This window comes from Ostrinia nubilalis, chromosome 7 (assembly GCF_963855985.1).
Source record: "Ostrinia nubilalis chromosome 7, ilOstNubi1.1, whole genome shotgun sequence".
NCBI lineage: Eukaryota > Metazoa > Arthropoda > Insecta > Lepidoptera > Crambidae > Ostrinia > Ostrinia nubilalis.
Window position 1 is genome coordinate 10,111,351 of NC_087094.1, and position 18,006 is coordinate 10,129,356.

Here is an 18,006-nt window from a genome sequence, read left to right on the forward strand (position 1 = left end):
TACATGATATAATTACATAAAAATTGTTTTGTATATTATTATTATTAATAATTAAGTAAAACTCTCAATTTACAAGTGATTTATTAAATGATTTCATACAAGATGTGTTTAAGACTTTTAAATTGGTTTTAGTCAAAATGTAGGCATACATCTCCCATCAGAGGTGCGTTGGTACCCAGCTAGACAACCTCCACTGAAATTTTCCTTTCCATCTTTGTCGGTGCCGTTACTACTCTTAGTGGTAGTAGCCAGCGGTTCTTCTGTTGGAAACACCATCCTACTTACAGTCGACTCTGAAGAAGTACTAACTGCTTTGCCTTCAGTAGTTGTCGTTGGTTTCAAACTTGTAGTTTCAACTGTGTGTTTTTCCTTTTCCTTTTCAGCACTCGTTTCTTCTTCAAACGTAATTTTTCCTGCATCATCATTTTTGTTGTGGTGTAAACGATTCCTTAATGGCTGAAATAAGTTATGAACATCTTCCTTCACCTTTTCAGCAGTATTGTGTACCTTTTCAAATATATTATTTACGATTTTTCCATCAGCTGTGTTGTATTCACTTATTAAAAATACACATAATAAAACTACTGGGACGAGCTTCATTTTAAAATCTGATAGCTGTTTCACTTTATGTATATCTTTCTCCAAACTGAATATGCGACTGTATAATCTTGAAATATTGAGCAAACTGATAGCTTCTACCCTTTTGAACTTTGATGATAGCGCGTTAGTGGAATCATTACTCTTTACTAGATAAGGGGCCTTTTAATATTTTTTACTGCTATTGCTCAAGACGATTGTTTTTAATATCGTGTATTTCCTTAACTATTTTGTATACCGACACTCGACACCATCTGAAAAAAAAAAATTCAATTAGTTATGAATTCGCAATAACGATGATAACAATCATGATCTGAAAATTAACAAAATGTAGTGATATAACAAATAATACTTAAATGCCTACTTTATCTATGATTCTAGGTGTCTGTTCAAATACCTAATTATTATATACATTGACTTAGACACTATAAAAGATTTTTGAATTTGCAACAACATTTAGTAAGTATTTTGCAGTGTGATTTGCCACACCGGATACGTTCTGCGGTCTGCGGTCAGGTCAAAGTTAGTCAGAAAAAGCAATCCGCATCATGTATGAACAAAATTTTCAATCTTTATACCTTTTGTATTGATGCGATCTGACAGTGCAGCCACGAGCTAAGAACGCATCCAGTGTGACAAATGCTTAAATTTTTTAGGGCGGCCATTAGATGTAACATAACATCGCGGTTTTTTAAATGATGAGTCGCTATCTATAATTTACAATCTGTCCGTCTGTTTCAAAAAGTTTTTAGATGGTGAGTGTCCAACATTATGAAGGATTCGTGACGCACAATAATATAAAAATGATGTAATGTTCATTAGAGATTCATTGAGTAGTAAAAAGAGGCTTCGTGAAACCGCAATGCCCGCAGTTATTAAAAGTTTTTGTTATATCTAAGATGCCACAATTTTTTACCTTCTAATGGGCAACATTAACAGGATCAACAAAAAATGTTTAGAAGGTACGTTATTTGTTTTATATTTATTTATTATTTAATTCTCGAATCATCAGAAACAAAATCAACAATCAATTAGGTTAATTTATTAGACGAACAATTACCTTAAACGTATACAATTTTTTAATTCTATTTTGAAGGAGAAAATTTTCGGAAATAATTCTCATGTTTGGAGGCAAAGGAGATTCCTTCGAATAATTTTTGAAAAAGAAATAAAAATTATTAACAATAAGTACATAATATTAATTTATAATAATAATAATGGACTTTCACCTCTGGCTTGCCTTAACCGGCCGGCCAGAGTGGAGTCGCTAGAGCTAATGCTCCAGGGGTGTTAAAGAGCATAACGCCGCGAGTAACTTCGGAGAAAGCGCAGCATACCTCTCTTCACCCCTGAGCTGGCAGACGCCAATGTTGCCCCTCAGTCCGGTCTATACGACTCATGACGCCAGGGGGGCCCATTTAGTCGCTGGCTAGTCACCGCCTGCCATTTTTTCAGTCAGAGACTATGAACCAGGCAGGTTTCCCGTAGTCTCCATCCATAGCCCAGTAACCAGTCCCTCCATCCTTCATCCATAACCCTAGTCCATTCTTCAATAACTGCAATAGCTCCTGTGCACAGGCTGGGGATGGTCTCTGGCTACATCCCATGATATAGTCAGAGACTAGATCCAGCATGTGCACCACTTTCACTTTTGTCGATTATTTTGCGTTTAAAACAGCCTCTACGTGTTGGATCTGTATCCCCACGCAAGCCTTATAAAGGACCGGGCCACTTTTGACCCGTGAGCTCCAAAGCGTACAAATAATAATAATAATAAATACACTTTATTGCACACCAAACAAATAACATAACGAAAAGAAAAGGAACATAGTAATTAACATAGCACAGGTAATACTAAAACTTCTTTAAAATTATGTGGCTAATCTAATTACATTATTTATTTGCTTAGACCAAAAAAATACTAACTTCAAAAATATACTTGCTTAAAATATTTGCCCTACCATTGGCAACATTTTCTCAGCTCATGCTCTGTATTAAATGGCAATGGTTTTTACCATTGTACATTGCACTTAATACTTTTTCAGTCTATTCAGGTTCAAATGATCGTATCGTAAGAAGGAAGATGGAATCGGTCTATAAATTAATGTATTAAAACCGCATTTAATTATATTATGCTGGAGAGCTAACGAACCCATACCGGTTGTGGGTATTTTTTTGCCTGTTTGAATATGATTGGAGTTATTAAAATACTTTGGAATCAGTTGTGTGAAGGCCACTACTAAACATAGTAGATGTTTTGTTAAAATGGCATATAAATATAAAGGAATCCTTCACCTTTTTTTGTGGACTTTAAGTGTTTGTGTTACCAGTTCGCAAGCATATAAAGGAATCAGAGGTAATTTTTAATTGTCTTTGTATTAGTTAGTATCAAAATATAAAATTGAGTTGATACCGCACACTAATTTTGTTATTTCAAATGAAGAACGTCCACTGCTGGACAAAGGTCTAATTTTGTCATACTTTTAATAAGAAGTCACAATACTAATTTGTTTTAGTTTATAATGGAAACATCTAGTGCTGCTTATTGACAAGATATCTTATTAAAAAGCCTCGACCTCGACTCATCATTGAACTGTCAAATCTTATTTTTAATAAAGAATATTATTACTGCAAAATGTACTCTTAACAATAAGTAATGTAACTTTATGTATTGCCTATAGAGTGTCCCATTAAGTGACTGTTATTGTAATTGACAAAATAGCTGGTGATACCAGCTGCATTAGAATTATTTTTTTCATAAATCAATCTGCTGTATGAACTGTCCAAAATGGATCAATATAAAACGTTTTGTGATGTTTGGTAATTTGACAAAAAAAAATGAATTTATAGCTGTAAGTACTAGGTAATGGAAGAAATTCGGATTTTCACAAAAAAATACTTGCCTTTATTTTCAGTGCAACGGCAAGCTCAGTATTCTCATTATACGAGTAACAGAGGGTATCAAACATACGATGAAGATACGGAACAGTATCGTCGTGCGAGACCTGGGGCACAATTATATTATTATGATGACACAAATGCACAATCAAGAGTACCAAGAAATAGAGAACCACCGGACTACCAAAGATCTCCTCAAAACTTAGACAATCAGCCTTATAATGATGCTTCATCGTATTATACTAATCCGTCAGAAAACTGGAGACCTCCATCAAATGAAGGCTATCCACCTCCACCTCCACCTCCACCACCACTAGATGGAAGACCACCACCATATGGGCATCCTCCTCCACCACCACCAGATAGGAGACCTCCTCCATATGGGCATCCTCCACCACCACCGGATGGAAGACCTCCACCATATGGACATCCTCCTCCACCACCACCAGATAGAAGATCTTCATCATACGGTCATCCTCCTCCACCACCACCAGACGGAAGACCTCCACCATATGGACATCCTCCTCCACCACCACCAGATAGAAGATCTTCATCATACGGTCATCCTCCTCCACCACCACTAGACGGAAGACCTCCTCCATACGTTCATTCTCCTCCACCACCTCCAGATGGGAGACCTCCTCCATACGGGCATCCTCCTCCTCCTCCACCACCACCAGATGGAAGATCTTCATCATACGGTCATCCTCCTCCACCACCACCAGACGGAAGACCTCCTCCATACGGACATCCCCCTCCGCCATCACCAGACGGGAGGCCTCCACCATATGGCCATCCTCCTCCACCACCACCAGATGGAAGACCTCCTCCATACGGACATCCTCCTCCGCCACCACCAGACGGGAGACCTCCACCATATGGCCATCCTCCTCCGCCACAGCCAGACGGAAGACCTCCTCCATATCGACATCCTCCTACACCACCACCAGACGGAAGACCTCCTCCATATGGACATCCTCCTCCACCACCACCAGACGGAAGACCTCCTCCATACGGACATCCTCCTCCGCCACCACCTGATAGTAGACCTTCACCATATGGCTATACTCCTCCACCACCACCACCAGATGGAAGATCTCCACAATATGGACATCCTCCTCCGCCGCCACCAGATGGGAGACCTCCACCATATGGGCATCCTCCACCACCACCAGATGGAAGACCACCACCATACGGGCATCCTCCTCCATCACCCTCACCGGATGGAAGAGCTCCACCGTATGGCCATCCTCCTCCACCGCCACCAGATGGAAGACCTCCACCATATGGTCATCCTCCTCCGCTAACACCAGATGGAAGACCTCCACCGTATGGGCATCCTCCCCCTCCACCACCACCTGATGGAAGACCTCCACTAAATGGAGCGCCTCCACCTTACGGAGTATCAAATGAGCCTAAACAATATGAACCTCCATTATATAGTGATCCAACTCAATCAAATGAAAAATCCGTAGAATTTAGAAAACCGCCATCGTTTCAGGATTTATCAAATGACTCCAATAGACCACCAAGACAAAGAGAAGGATCTTCACAATATAAAGAGTCCCTAGGTAAGTCTGGACCTCCAACAAAAGGAGGTAATCCACCAGAAGACCCAGACTCGGAATCTATCTTATTCCGCAACTTAGAAGATTTCTCTGATAACAAAAGCCCCACTGGAATTATAACGAAAGGCATAGAAGTTGCGAAAAGAATAAGAGAAAATTCTTCAAAAAGCGAACGATTAATCATGAGCCAAGATTATCAAAACATGGAACAACCAACTCAAACGTATGAAAACGAAGAAAATTATGAAAATGCCGATCAAAATAATCATCGTATAATTGGAATATATCACTATTACGGCATGCCATTGTTTCAGGCGCGTCCTGTTACTCCGGAAATTTAATACTACATACTTTAGGTAGTTTGAAGGTTTTGCTAGTTACTAAATTTAAATACTCATAAAAAGAGATAGTTAAAACTTATTTCGTTGTTTTTACTTCCATTAATAAGTAGGCACACTATCACCTTACAAAGTATTCGTGAATATCTTCAAGTAGAACCAAAATAAACTTCATTAAACTTATTAGGAGTAAATAAATATAATTGAATGTAATAACAGTGCGCCATCTGCTTAAGAATAATAAACTTAGAAAAGCTTTTTATATGGGTACATTGTTAGACAACGGATATAGAGATTCGTGTAATACTCGTAGAGTGAAAATATAAGAGTCCTTCATATGCGTGTATAAATTCGCAAGTAAGTAATCTATTGGTTATTTTTATATTTACTATCGTGACGTAGTTTCCATACTATGTAGCTGGATAAATATAAATGGATTTCGTCATCTACTCAACTCTACCGTTTATGTATGACTGTAGTGTATGTACTACGACTGTAGTAAAGTGAGAAAGATTTTGAATGAATGAAAATGATACAATGCCTCAACATTTCATTTGATACTCAATTCGAGAACCTTGACATTCAACTGTAGTTGTCTGCGTGACTTTATCCTACTTCCTACTAATATTATAAATGCGAAAGTTTGTATGGATGTTTGGATGTCAAAATGTTTGTTACTTTACAGTATTATTGTTTATAACCCAGAATAACATACAGGCTATAATTTATGACGATCTGTGACAAACTAAATTTCACGCGGGTAAAGCCGCGGGCAACACCTAAGTAGTTTGTAATAAAAACTTAACGACTTTCGTAAACAAATAATTAAAGTTACTGTTTCTATTTATACAAACTAAGGGTGAGTTGCACCACCTAACTTTGACTGTAACTTTGATGATAACCGGTGTATTTTGTATAGAGTTTGACAGATTTTTACAGAAAGTAAGATGGTGCAACCCAGCCTAAATTACATAACGTTTAGTGCAAAAGACTGAAAATATTTAGAATTTAATGAGTTATTCATAGATTAGTTCAGTTTTCAGTCAAGTTAGTAGCAAGATATACAAAGGCTAAGACTATTGTTACAAAATAAATTCCTCAATGATACTGGAAGAGCAAGAAGTGTGATTGTATTTTACTAATAATGGTATCAGGAGAAAACACATAATTAATCAATTTTACTTGTTTTTATGTGATGTTAATACAGTAAGTAGTTAAAATAAAATGATGGTAATTCAAAAGTTTACCTTAAAATCTAATTCGGCAGTACCCGGCCCTATCTCGTCTTTGCCCAACAGGGCAGTCAAGATCTGGCACTTTTATTACTTGACCCGTTTGTGTTTGTTCCTCGGGTTTTTCCGTTGTTGTTGCTAAACGGAGTTTATCACGAAAATTGAATATCGCCATTTCGCTTGTCACAAGCGAACACCCACATAACATTAAAACTGTTACAAAAATCACAAATTTCGCGTCCATTTTAGCGAAATACACAGAGCGGACTACGCCGTGGCTTGAGTAAATTAATACGTTTGTGATGGCACTTCTATTGCCATACTTGTCTGCATGTACCGGTTATGTCCATTTCTGTTCTATTCTTCTTGCACAATTCTTCGTTTTCCAAATTCAGTGGCACAATAATCATCGTCTTTTGCGTGGTGATGCCAATTCCTGAGCTATTGGACGTAGTTGGCGTACTTTTCGTGGTGGTTGATAACGAGTAGATAAAGTCGTCGACTGGATTGCTAAATATATCGAAGGTGGATCGGTCACCAAATGGCGCAGAATTCGCGTAAACCAACAAATAACTCACAATACTCAGCACGACTATTCGTACCGACAGATGCGTCATTTTCCGAGCAGTGCCACTTAAAGATACCATTATTTAGTTAGCTTATCGTTAAATTAATAACATCCAATAGGAAGACAGTTTCAACTCCGTTATCAGTAACTAAAGGGTCGAAGCACAAAACAGAGTAATTAATATTTATTTATATTTCAAATAAATATGTATACTTAAAGAATTTTATTTATACATCTAAATAACTGCTCCAAAGGGATAAATTGTACTATCTTATCAGTTTAGTTTTAAGAAATATTAAGTCAAAGTAAACCCTAAAATGGACAATAAGTAGGTATGTTCTTTGTTATTTTAATTGTTTTATTATAAAAAACAATAAATTTGGCTTGGAAATGTCATTAACATAAACCTAGGTAACCTTTATTAATTACGCTAAAATGTAAACAGACTATTATACAGTACCTAATAGTTTTTTTCTAAACAGTCAAATGACTAGTCTTTGTTTTATAAGATTTTTTATTCATAATTAAGCATGATTACTCACCCTCTGTAGTTCTTCATTTAGCTTCTTTTTGTCACAATCCGGATGCATGCCGCAGTACAAATTCAGCCATAATACCATGTACTTCATTTCATCTAGGCGCTGGATCAAATTATACGGACCAATGTCAATAGGTTTTGGTTTAGCCTTTATCATAAAGTTTTCATTATTATTTTCAGCTTCATCTATATCACTTGGTGACGATACTTTGTACACATAATCATTAGATATTTCATTAATTTCACTCTTATCAAAATAACGAATAGCTGGCTTCAATAGTAAACTGTTTAAATGTTTGGTTGGGCCAAACTCACTGACGTCATCTTCGTTTTTGCTTGTCAATCCCAAAATTTCGCGACATATTATTAAAAGGACAATGGTAGTCTTCAACATAGTTAACTGTTTCAAATAGAAAAGCCGCACTCAACTGTGGTTCGTAGAATAACGCCGAGCGATGCGGCAGTCAACATAAATGCTGTTCATCAAATTGACAATTGCTGAACTTATTGTATCAATTGACTTCTATTATCATCGTTAGACTCGTTAAAATAGATCTACCTACTGTGATAGTTACATACAATAGATATATATCTGAAGATGCTACTCACTTCGTAAGATGTTGTGCCAACTCAAATATTGACTACTAGCGGCCGCCTGCGACTGGATCCCGTTTTACCCCCTTCATCTATCTTACGCGGTTTAGATTTTTTCATCCAAATGTTTTTTCCCGCTAACTCCCGTTCCCGTGGGAATTTTGCAATATCCTGTTGTAACTAAGCTTTAAGTTTACTAAGGTACCTGCATGCCAGATTTCAAGCGTCTAACTTAAGCGGTTTAGATTTTTCATACAAAAGGATTTTCCCGCTTATTCCCGTTCCCGTGGGAATCCCTAAGTATCCTATAACCTGCCCAGGAGTATGAAGAATAATTGTAGGTACCAAGTTTCGTTAAAATCCGTCGAGTAGTTTTTGTTTCTATAAGGAACATACAGACAGACAGACAGACAGACGCATTTACTGATTGCATTTTTGGCATCAGTATCGATCACTAATCACCCCCTGATAGTTATTTAGAAAATAATATTTCATGTACAGAATTGACCTCTCTAGAGATTTATTATAAGTATAGATGTGGTATTTAAATATCATTTGAATTGTTTGTCAGTTAATAACAATCTCTTAATTACTGATTTCTCAAATGAGATTTGTTGCAGCGAGCGAGTAAGTGTAGAGCTAGTTAAATTTTGAGTTAGTAGAAAAACATTTCCGTTGTTATTAAATGATAAAAGGCCCTTGAAGTTCATCGTTGTGAATTTCTCGTTAGTTGGCTTCGCAATACAACGACGCTTCAGTGATTTCATTCAGTTAGGAAAGGATACCTAATTTTAGTAAAATAACTTGCTGATTGAACCAAAAATTATACCGTACTTGGTTTACTCAAATTATTTGAAATAAGTACATTGATAGAAAAATAATATTTTCATTAGCCTCAAATAAAAAAATCAATTTCAGTGCAAAATGTAGCTTTAGGTTTAATGTTTGTAATATACAGTTTAGTTATAACGTTTTTCCAATTCAGATTAATTTGGTTTAAAATGGTCTTTAGAAAGATTTTATTTATTCGTGTTCCTAGGAAATTGCTGAGCTGAAACTGTTCTGTGTATACTCTACTTGTAGTTTAAAAATTTAATCTTTTACTATCGGCTTTGTGTATAATGACACAAAGAACCCTCTACATGATGACGGACCTAACAAATAATAGGTAATGTAGGTAATGTTGATGTACCTACCAACGTTGAATTGTTGACATAAGCACAGAATAAGTAATAGTACAGGTACAGAAGGATTACTCCGCAAGACGATTTAAATAAATGCGAGTCTTGCTACGACGCGATACAGTGGAATTCAGCTCGCACAGCACTACGTACCTACAATTTTATTCACCTACAAGTTTTGTCTCTTTCTATCGCGTGCCTCTGAACTCTTCTTACGCTGTTAGGGTTGCTGTCTAGTAGTGTCTAGTAAAAAAATAATTAATCTACTTATTTGTTATGAGGTACGTATGTAGGTACTGGAAGACGTAGCGTGGGCAGGCCTCCTACTAGGTGGACCGACGATCTGGTAAAGGTCGCGGGAAGAGCCTGGATGCGGGCAGCGCAGGACCGTTCATTGTGGAAAACCTTGGGGGAGGCCTTTGTCCAGCAGTGGACGTCATTTGGCTGAAAAGAAGAAGAAGAAGACGTATGTAGGTAAGTACGCATTCATTATGGAAAACCTTGGGAGAGGCCTTTGCCCAGCAGTGGACGTCATTTATTTTGGCTGAAACGAACGAACGCATTCTGAGCAGTAGTCATGGTAGGTTAGGTTCCTATACTATCCTAAGAATTATTATTGATTACCTACATGGTCAACATACCTTTCAGCATCTTTGGGAAGCGAAAAAAAAGATAAATCCGGTAGATTTCTTTTCGAATTTAAACACCCGAACGCCGCACAATAATATTTCTTTCTCTTTATGTCCATTTTTAAATAATACTTCGATCATAGAATTAGTTACTACAACGCACGCCAGCGTCCTGACGGGCGCGCGCGTGACACTCGACTGATATAATACCCGCCGGCGGGGCGCTTCGCTGTAGGTAATTATCGGATGTACCGCGCGGAGTGAGCCAGGCTTGACATAAGCCGTGTTAATTAAAATATGGTTCTGGCTGAGGTATTTTAATCAAAATACCTGGCTGGACACTGCTGCGGACATTTTTCGTGTGCGAAACACTGGGATCAAAGAGACCGTCCGCGTCCATCGAAACGACAGCTCTGTGGCACACTGAGGCTGGATTGTACCTACCATCTTACTTTAACATTAACCTGCGTTTTTTGTGTGGAGTTTGACAGATTTTTGACAGATGTTAAAGTCAAAGTAAGATGGTGCTACTCAGCCTGAGTGTATCTTTCTATCTATGTAGTGCATATGGTGTAACTAAATATTTCACGTGAACTTAAAAAATATATGACTTGATTGTATACAGATCACAATAATTTTTGAGCAACGGTAAGTATTATACAGATTACAGTTGAGCTAGAATGGTAGGTACCCAAACAATATTAAAATTTTTACATCATCACTCTACTATCGACCTACGTTTTTCTAATAAGGACTTTGGTAACTTAAAATCTTGGGCAATGGTTTCGATGAAATATTATATCTCCTAACAAAATAATGTTTAATGCATACCTATACATGTTGACATGTAGAAATGATAAACCATGGCATATCAAAAAAAATATTATTAACAAATATACATTCAACTTACAAATAATGAAAACAAAATTTAATAATGAAGCAGTTTACAAAAAATATCTACCTACTGGCATATTAAACGTTTATATACCTTTCTTTAAGAATTTGTGAATAACAGATTAATAAACAGTACGAGTAACAGAGTAATTTTTTTTCACTTCTATCACTTCTAAAGTTCTTTGCAACTTTAATATTCATATCACTAATTGCATCGTCTGCCGTGTCGAGACTTCTTGTACTGAAATACAAATTGAAATTAATGAGTTTATTGTTGTAATCACAAAGTAAATACTGACATAAAATAATGAAATAAAAAAATACTATCCGTTCGCTTTAAGTTTGCCGCTGGCGTTATGACGTCACTCGAAGGGAAACGTCTATAACTTTAATAATATCAAACTATATTCAAAATATTGTTTATTTATTAATATTGATAAAAATTGTGTATTTGCGTAAAATAAGACACATTAATTGCGTTTAATCACTAACTAATTGCGTTTAATCGCGGTTGGGGTAGGGGACGCGTATTCCACGGATCGGCAAACTTAGCGCGAACGGGTAGTAGGTACCTTTTTCGTATTAGACTCTTAAAAATAACTGCCGTTATTTTTAAGAGTCGCCGTGCTAATTTATAGTGAACCTCAATTATTTTTATTTGAAATTATTTATTAAAATAAATTAATTTATTTTCTTCATTTCAGTTGAAGAGTTTCAATTTGATCCTTAGGGTTTTCAACTACTTCTGATAAATTATTCGTTTTTGTATTAGCTTTAGTAGTAATGTTCACAGTTGGAGGTGTTGTGGATTTTACAATATTAATAAATATATTCATAAGCGGATTGACTTTTTTTACAGTACGTACGCCGCAATCATTTTCTTCAGACGACGAAGATGATGAGGACGATGATGATGATGAAGATGAGGACGAATCATTGCTCTTTCCCTGAAAAATAATAATAATTACGATTACTTATAAAAATAAGATAAAAAACTACACTGTGACTGTGACTTTGTCATATCCATGATTTTTCTATTACAGGGATTTGGGTAATCCTGGAAAAATTCTAAGAGAACTTTGAAATTCGAATTGGAATTCGCTGCCTGCTGCTGTATTTCCCGAAGACTATAATACGGGCCTTTTCAAGGCGAGAGTGAATAGGCACTTACAGGGCAGATAATAATATGTACTATCCTAGACCTAGACTGCATCCCACTTAACATCAAGTGCGATTATATTCAAATAACTGCCTTGTTATGAATTAAAAAAAAACTGAGAGTTTAAAGTGGGGACTAATTTCAAGTAATAAACGTTTGTTTCAATAAATTATAACTCTTACATAAGTATTTTATTATTATGTGGAACGTCACTGTATAGAAAATCAGTATTTTGGCTATATGTAAATAGGTATAATGTTGAAAATATCGTGGGGTGGCAAAGTTAAGGGAACAGTTCCATCATTATTGCTCATTAGGCCCGCAATCGAGGCTCGCTCCACGGAGCTTGGCTTCGAATGAGATGGAGTGCTCCGCGTTCAACATGCTATGGCATTGCGAATTCTTTTTGAGGATTTTAACCATAGCTTAATGGTTACTTAATTTGATACGGTTAGTAAGGATCGGAATACCGATAAACTTATTAGTTAAAAAAATAGTGTATGAGATTTAAATGTGTATTTTTAATGAGGACTTCGCTGCCTGCTACGGTCTTTCCCGAACACTAAATCTGGGCGTTTTCAAGGCGAGAGTGAATATGCACTTACAGGGCAAAATGTACCATCCTATTAGACTGCACTCAGGTGCGATTGCGGTCCAATACTTATTTGCCTTGTTATGCACAAAAAAATACTTTTATTATTTACAGACAACCGTTTGTAGTTCGTTTACGGATCTCCTCATTTCTGATTCGATCTCGCAAAGAAACACCAAGCATAGCCCTCTCCATAGCACGCTGTGCAACTTTGAGCCTCTGTATAAGACCTATAGTGAGTGAGAGGCCACGTTTCCGAGGCCGCAGGCCGCTACCAATCGATCAACGTGGAAAGCATTAGGGGAGGCCTATGTTCAGCAGTGGACGTCCAATGGCTGAAATTATGATGGTGATAATGAACCGTTTGTATTCAGGAGAATGAATTATTTCCTTTTATACTTACTTAGAGAATTCGAATTTTCTATCAATTTTATAATAATTTTGTGTGCATAGTAAGTATATGAATACTTACGTGACCACATCTGCCACAATCATCTTCCTCTGACGATGACGAAGACGAAGATGATGATGAGGACGACGATGAATTACACTGAAAGTAGTAAATACTCGTATTAGTTTTACATTTTTAGTAGAAAAAATAAATTGATGTTTTTTTTCATAATCCATATTTTTATAGAGATACCTAAAATAACTTGTAATAAATGAAAAATTGTTACAAATGAATATTTTTAAATGTAGATATTAATTTCACAGAATTAAATACACACCTCATCGCTGCTAATATTGTTGCAGCAACTGGATTTCCTGAAAAATATTTTTTATATATTTTAAAGGTCAATAAAATCAATTGCCCGACATAATTATTATGTAGGGGAGACCTAGGAGAGTTGTGACAGAGGTGAGTTGTGACAAGGACGATTTCTCCTTACTTAATATAGTTAGGGAGCTGGTTAAATCGCTTGTTTGTCGCTTTTAAGACGCTCTTCTTGAGTAAGTACTTGCGGGCGGCGCAAGAAGCACGGTTAAGTAAATATGACGTCTGTGTACCAAAAAATGCGAAAAGTAAGTTTTTCTTCAAAATTTTATTTCAATTTATATCATGTTTTAGTATATGTGCACTGTTGTGTTATTTTTTCCCAAGTTGCATGGTTAATCAGGTCTCAAAATGTAGCACTGATCATTTGTATGCGCATCGTGTTTAGAAAATAAAAATTATTATTCGAACCAAGTCGTCATTTTAAACACCTAGGAGAGTTGTGACAGGCTGTCACAACTCTCCTAGCTTACTGAATTTTTCTGATGGGCCATTTCCACGATGTTTTAAGATGTTTTTTGTGTGTTAGTAGGTTCATAATTTGTATAATTGCATGCTGCTACTTTTTTGATTCAGTATGCCTAATAACCATACATGAAAGCCATATAGAGGAACTGCTTGCTAGATTCGAAATCTAGGACCTGGCTTATAAAGTGATTAGGTTAAAGGGTTAAAGGTTAAGATATGCTGCGACCTCTTACTATCTAAACTTGTAAATAAATTAAGTTATTGTAAATTAACTAAAATTGTAAATCTAAATATATTAAAGAAGAAAGAGGCTTATCAAGTAAATCCAGAAGGCGAAGCTCCGTCTATGGATTTTACCACCGCGACTATTTTATTTTTACAGAAGAGGAAGAATATATCTATAATATTAGCTAAAAAATATAATTTTAAAAAATCCAATGTCGTGGGAGAAAAATGAAAGCTGGAGAAATATGGCACAATCTGTGTAACGACATCCTATAACTATTTGTTTTAATTGGTACTAAAGGATGATTAAAGTAATTTTTTGCTAAAAAATCATATTTAATTGAGTATTAAGGTATTTTGTATATCTAATAGATGGAATACAATGCTGTCACAACTCACCTCGGTACCTGTCACAACTTACCTCGGTGCTAGGAGAGTTGTGACAAAGGGAGTGGTCTAAGATTTTGGTGATTTTCTTAGAAACCCTAATACTTTAGTTACCTTTGGTGATTGTTTTGAAAACAGGAGGAACGACGCTACATTCATTTGTATGATTCATAGCTGTGAAATGTTTTTTGAACGAGATATGGCCCCTAAAGTAAAAATTGTCACAACTCTCCTAGGTCTCCCCTAATACACAATTTAATGTGCCCTACATAAGAAAGTATAACTCTGGAATAAGATGGAGTATCTTGTACTTTAAAAGTATAGCACATCGTGTAAGTTTACTAGAATATAATAGGTAACGGAGTAGGTATCTTATTATCATAATAATTTCCATAACACTAAATAATTCAGGCTAAAATATTTGAAGCAACAAAAACTTATATTCCCACTTTTTGCGCGGACTGTTTGCAGTTTTCTTACGAAGCTTAACAAGACTAATGGATCTTACCTTGGCGAGCAAGGTCCGGCGCAAGCCATCGCAATCAACACCGTGGCGAACAGCAAAATGGTAAACTTATTCATCGTTGTCCTTTTCTGTTACCTTAACTTTTACTGCTGGAAAGAGAAATAGGTTAAAAATTAAATACAAGTACCTACGTTAGCACTTCTTGCAGTTTAGGCCTATTGATTGAAATGTTTGGTTTCGAGACTAGTGCCCGTTTTCACCATCAACCCTTAATTTTTAAGTGACCTCTATGAAAACTAAATTCCTATTATGTGTTACCATAGGAGTACTTAAAAATTAGGGATTGATGGTAATAAGTATTTATTTTCAAGGGAAACTAGTTAATATAAGAATAACTTTAAAAAAAGTAATGCAATAACCAACTACGAGTATTATTTAGTAATGACACAAAATGTAAGCACTGCTTATTTTATACTTTTACGAGTATATCTTTTTATTAGACTAGTTGTGCCCGCGACTTTGTACGCGTGAAAATAGTTTGAATGATATTTCCCGTTTTTGCAACATTTTCTTTACTGCTCCACTCTTATTGGCTGTAAGGTGATGTAATACAATAGCGGACCAGTAGTTCCTGAGATTAGCGCGTTCAACCAAACAAACAAACAAACTCTTCATTAAAATTGGTATAAATAAAAAAAATATGTATAAAGCAGATCGACTTTTTATTGCTGTCACATAACTTTTATTTTTCATTTTAAAACTCTTTAATTACTTACATTTTACTAGTTAAGTTTACCTATAATCTTGTTTGCGCAATATTTGAGTCCGGTTGCATAGGTCAAGGTCGTCGCTTTATATCTCTTTAAGTTTGATAAAAAACAAGACGTAAATGAGTTAAAATGCATTTTTAAATCAATCTTTATTTACACTAATTTTTGTACATGCACTCAAAATATTTAAATGGAAATAATTTGTGTTTAAATAATGATATAAAAAATATCGTATGTGCCACGGTTGGTGTACGTACTTATTCTAGTCTCGTCAAAGATTTTAGGGCTAAAAGTCTAACAATGAAATTAATGCTCGTTTTTCACCATCAATCCCTTATTTTTAAGTGACCCCTTTGGTATTTTTAAGAGGCATTTTGTTTTCATAGGGGTCACTTTTAAAAACTAGGGATTGATGGTGGAAACGGGCATAATAAGTCATTATACCAAATTCTAATAGGTACCTATGTTAAAATGTACACTGTAGGTAGGTACTCTGGTTAAATAACTCACTGTTTCCATAGTGCTAGAGTCACCTCAGTGATCATAAATATCCTTGTTTTTTAGACATATAGACTTTTTATGGACTTGTTTATGCCTATATACCGAGAAATACCGAGAAATAAAAATATAAAAATTTAAAACACTTCAAAAATCCGGAATTTTGTAGTGATATTCATATGTTTTAAATTAAATCATACCTGAAAGTTTATGCAAGTCTTTCTGTTGGAATTCAACATCCTGTTTTGGATGAATGGTTAAAATAACAATACTCGTAGTATAAGTAAACTTAAATAATGCTGATAGAATTTACTATCTAACCAAAGTTATTTAATTTCAGAGTTATGCCTCTTTATTAAAAAAAAATTAATACAATATACGCACCGCACCGAATTATCTTGTATTTTGCAATTAAAAAAATATCACTTGTAGCGATCGAACTCGGTCAATTATTTGTACAGACTGAACATAAACTGGGCGCCCGAAGATAACATAATTAGATTAATTTACTTAACTTTTGCGACTTGCCCTACGATCAAGGTTGTTTTCTCGAGAATTCGTCAATAAAACCTAGATTTGACTTACTTGATGTACCTACCTTATCTAACTGGTGCATCTTCTTATATTTATTTAGTACATGTAATAATAGATCTAATTTGGTATTAGATGATAAAATATATCTTTGTGCCCATTAAGTTACATATTGTGTTTCGTTCGTTCGTTTCAGGCAAATGACGTCCACTGCTGAACAAAGGCCTCCCCCGAGGATTTCCATACCGGACGGTTCTGCGCTGCCCGCATCCAGGTTCTTCCCGCGACCTTCACCAGATCGTCGGTCCACCTAATGGGAGGCATTATTGTGTTTACTTCCTCTCAATTCTAAGATACCTCTAATACTTCACTGGGTTGAGAAAATGTGATCACTGGTCTTCATTAACAAGTACTACCTACTTATTTTATATGAAGTAGTAGATTACTGACTGATAAATTCTAATAAGCAGTTTAGAGCTAATAATTGCTAGCTCTTAATCCGTGTCTCAGTTTACAACTAACACAATAATACAAATATTTCTTAACTATGAGTAGTATTGTGAAACGTCAAATGGCCCCAATACTTGATAGACAACTAACGGCCGTATTCACAAACATTACTATGAGGTCTCACAGTGCGCGTAGACGCACAGGGTGATACACAAACCAATCAAAGAGATTACACAAACAAAACCTACTCAACGCTGTGCGTTCGATTTGCTTCTTCACTTAAGCAGACATCGTTTGTGAATACGAGCGTAATATTTTTTTAGTTATGCCCACCCTTTATGTGAAGTGCGGATGATACTCGCACAAGCAATTCACTCTGCTTTATCTGGATTATTCGATAGACGCCGTCAGCGAGAAAACAAGCTTCTTACACAAATAGAAGGGATTTTAATATCCTTAAGTAGTGATGATACTGGCCTTCTGCCCCGTATAAAAGACTTGCAAAGTAATCCACAGAAGGCGCGCAGATATCTTCAGCAAATCTGCTTGAGTCATCGCATCCTTTTTAAATAAATAGGGTCCGAAAAGAGATCGTTTATTTTTTCATAATACGATTCGTGAGAAATTCTGATAGTAGCACGATAAGGT

General features: G+C 35.9%; 3 protein-coding genes across 4 annotated transcripts; 1 reads left to right on the plus strand and 2 right to left on the minus strand.

Annotated features, from left to right (window-relative positions):
• Nucleotides 1–64: 64 nt before the first annotated feature.
• LOC135073247 (growth-blocking peptide, long form-like) lies at nt 65–8,194 on the minus strand. The gene is made up of 2 exons (XM_063967354.1): nt 7,744–8,194; nt 65–851 (listed from the first exon to the last, which is right to left on the minus strand). Exon 2 carries the CDS (start codon nt 598–600, stop codon nt 133–135), a length of 468 nt encoding a protein of 155 aa, XP_063823424.1. The 5' UTR covers nt 601–851; nt 7,744–8,194; the 3' UTR covers nt 65–132.
• LOC135073245 (basic proline-rich protein-like) lies at nt 1,700–6,642 on the plus strand. Its single transcript, XM_063967352.1, has 2 exons — nt 1,700–2,953; nt 3,513–6,642. Exons 1-2 carry the CDS (start codon nt 2,863–2,865, stop codon nt 5,402–5,404), a joined length of 1,983 nt encoding a protein of 660 aa, XP_063823422.1. The 5' UTR covers nt 1,700–2,862; the 3' UTR covers nt 5,405–6,642.
• Nucleotides 8,195–11,009: 2,815 nt separating the features above from the next.
• LOC135073248 (uncharacterized protein DDB_G0271670-like) lies at nt 11,010–16,871 on the minus strand. Of its 2 annotated transcripts, none has more exons than XM_063967355.1 (6): nt 16,762–16,871; nt 15,152–15,258; nt 13,517–13,553; nt 13,261–13,338; nt 11,904–11,984; nt 11,010–11,278 (listed from the first exon to the last, which is right to left on the minus strand). In XM_063967355.1, the coding sequence occupies exons 2-6, from the start codon at nt 15,223–15,225 to the stop codon at nt 11,243–11,245; spliced, it is 306 nt and encodes a 101-aa protein (XP_063823425.1). In that variant the 5' UTR covers nt 15,226–15,258; nt 16,762–16,871; the 3' UTR covers nt 11,010–11,242. The 2 variants fall into 2 exon arrangements, with proteins under 2 accessions (XP_063823425.1, XP_063823426.1); XM_063967356.1 differs by having other exon boundaries at nt 15,152–15,255; nt 16,762–16,869.
• Between the last annotated feature and the right edge of the window lie 1,135 nt (nt 16,872–18,006).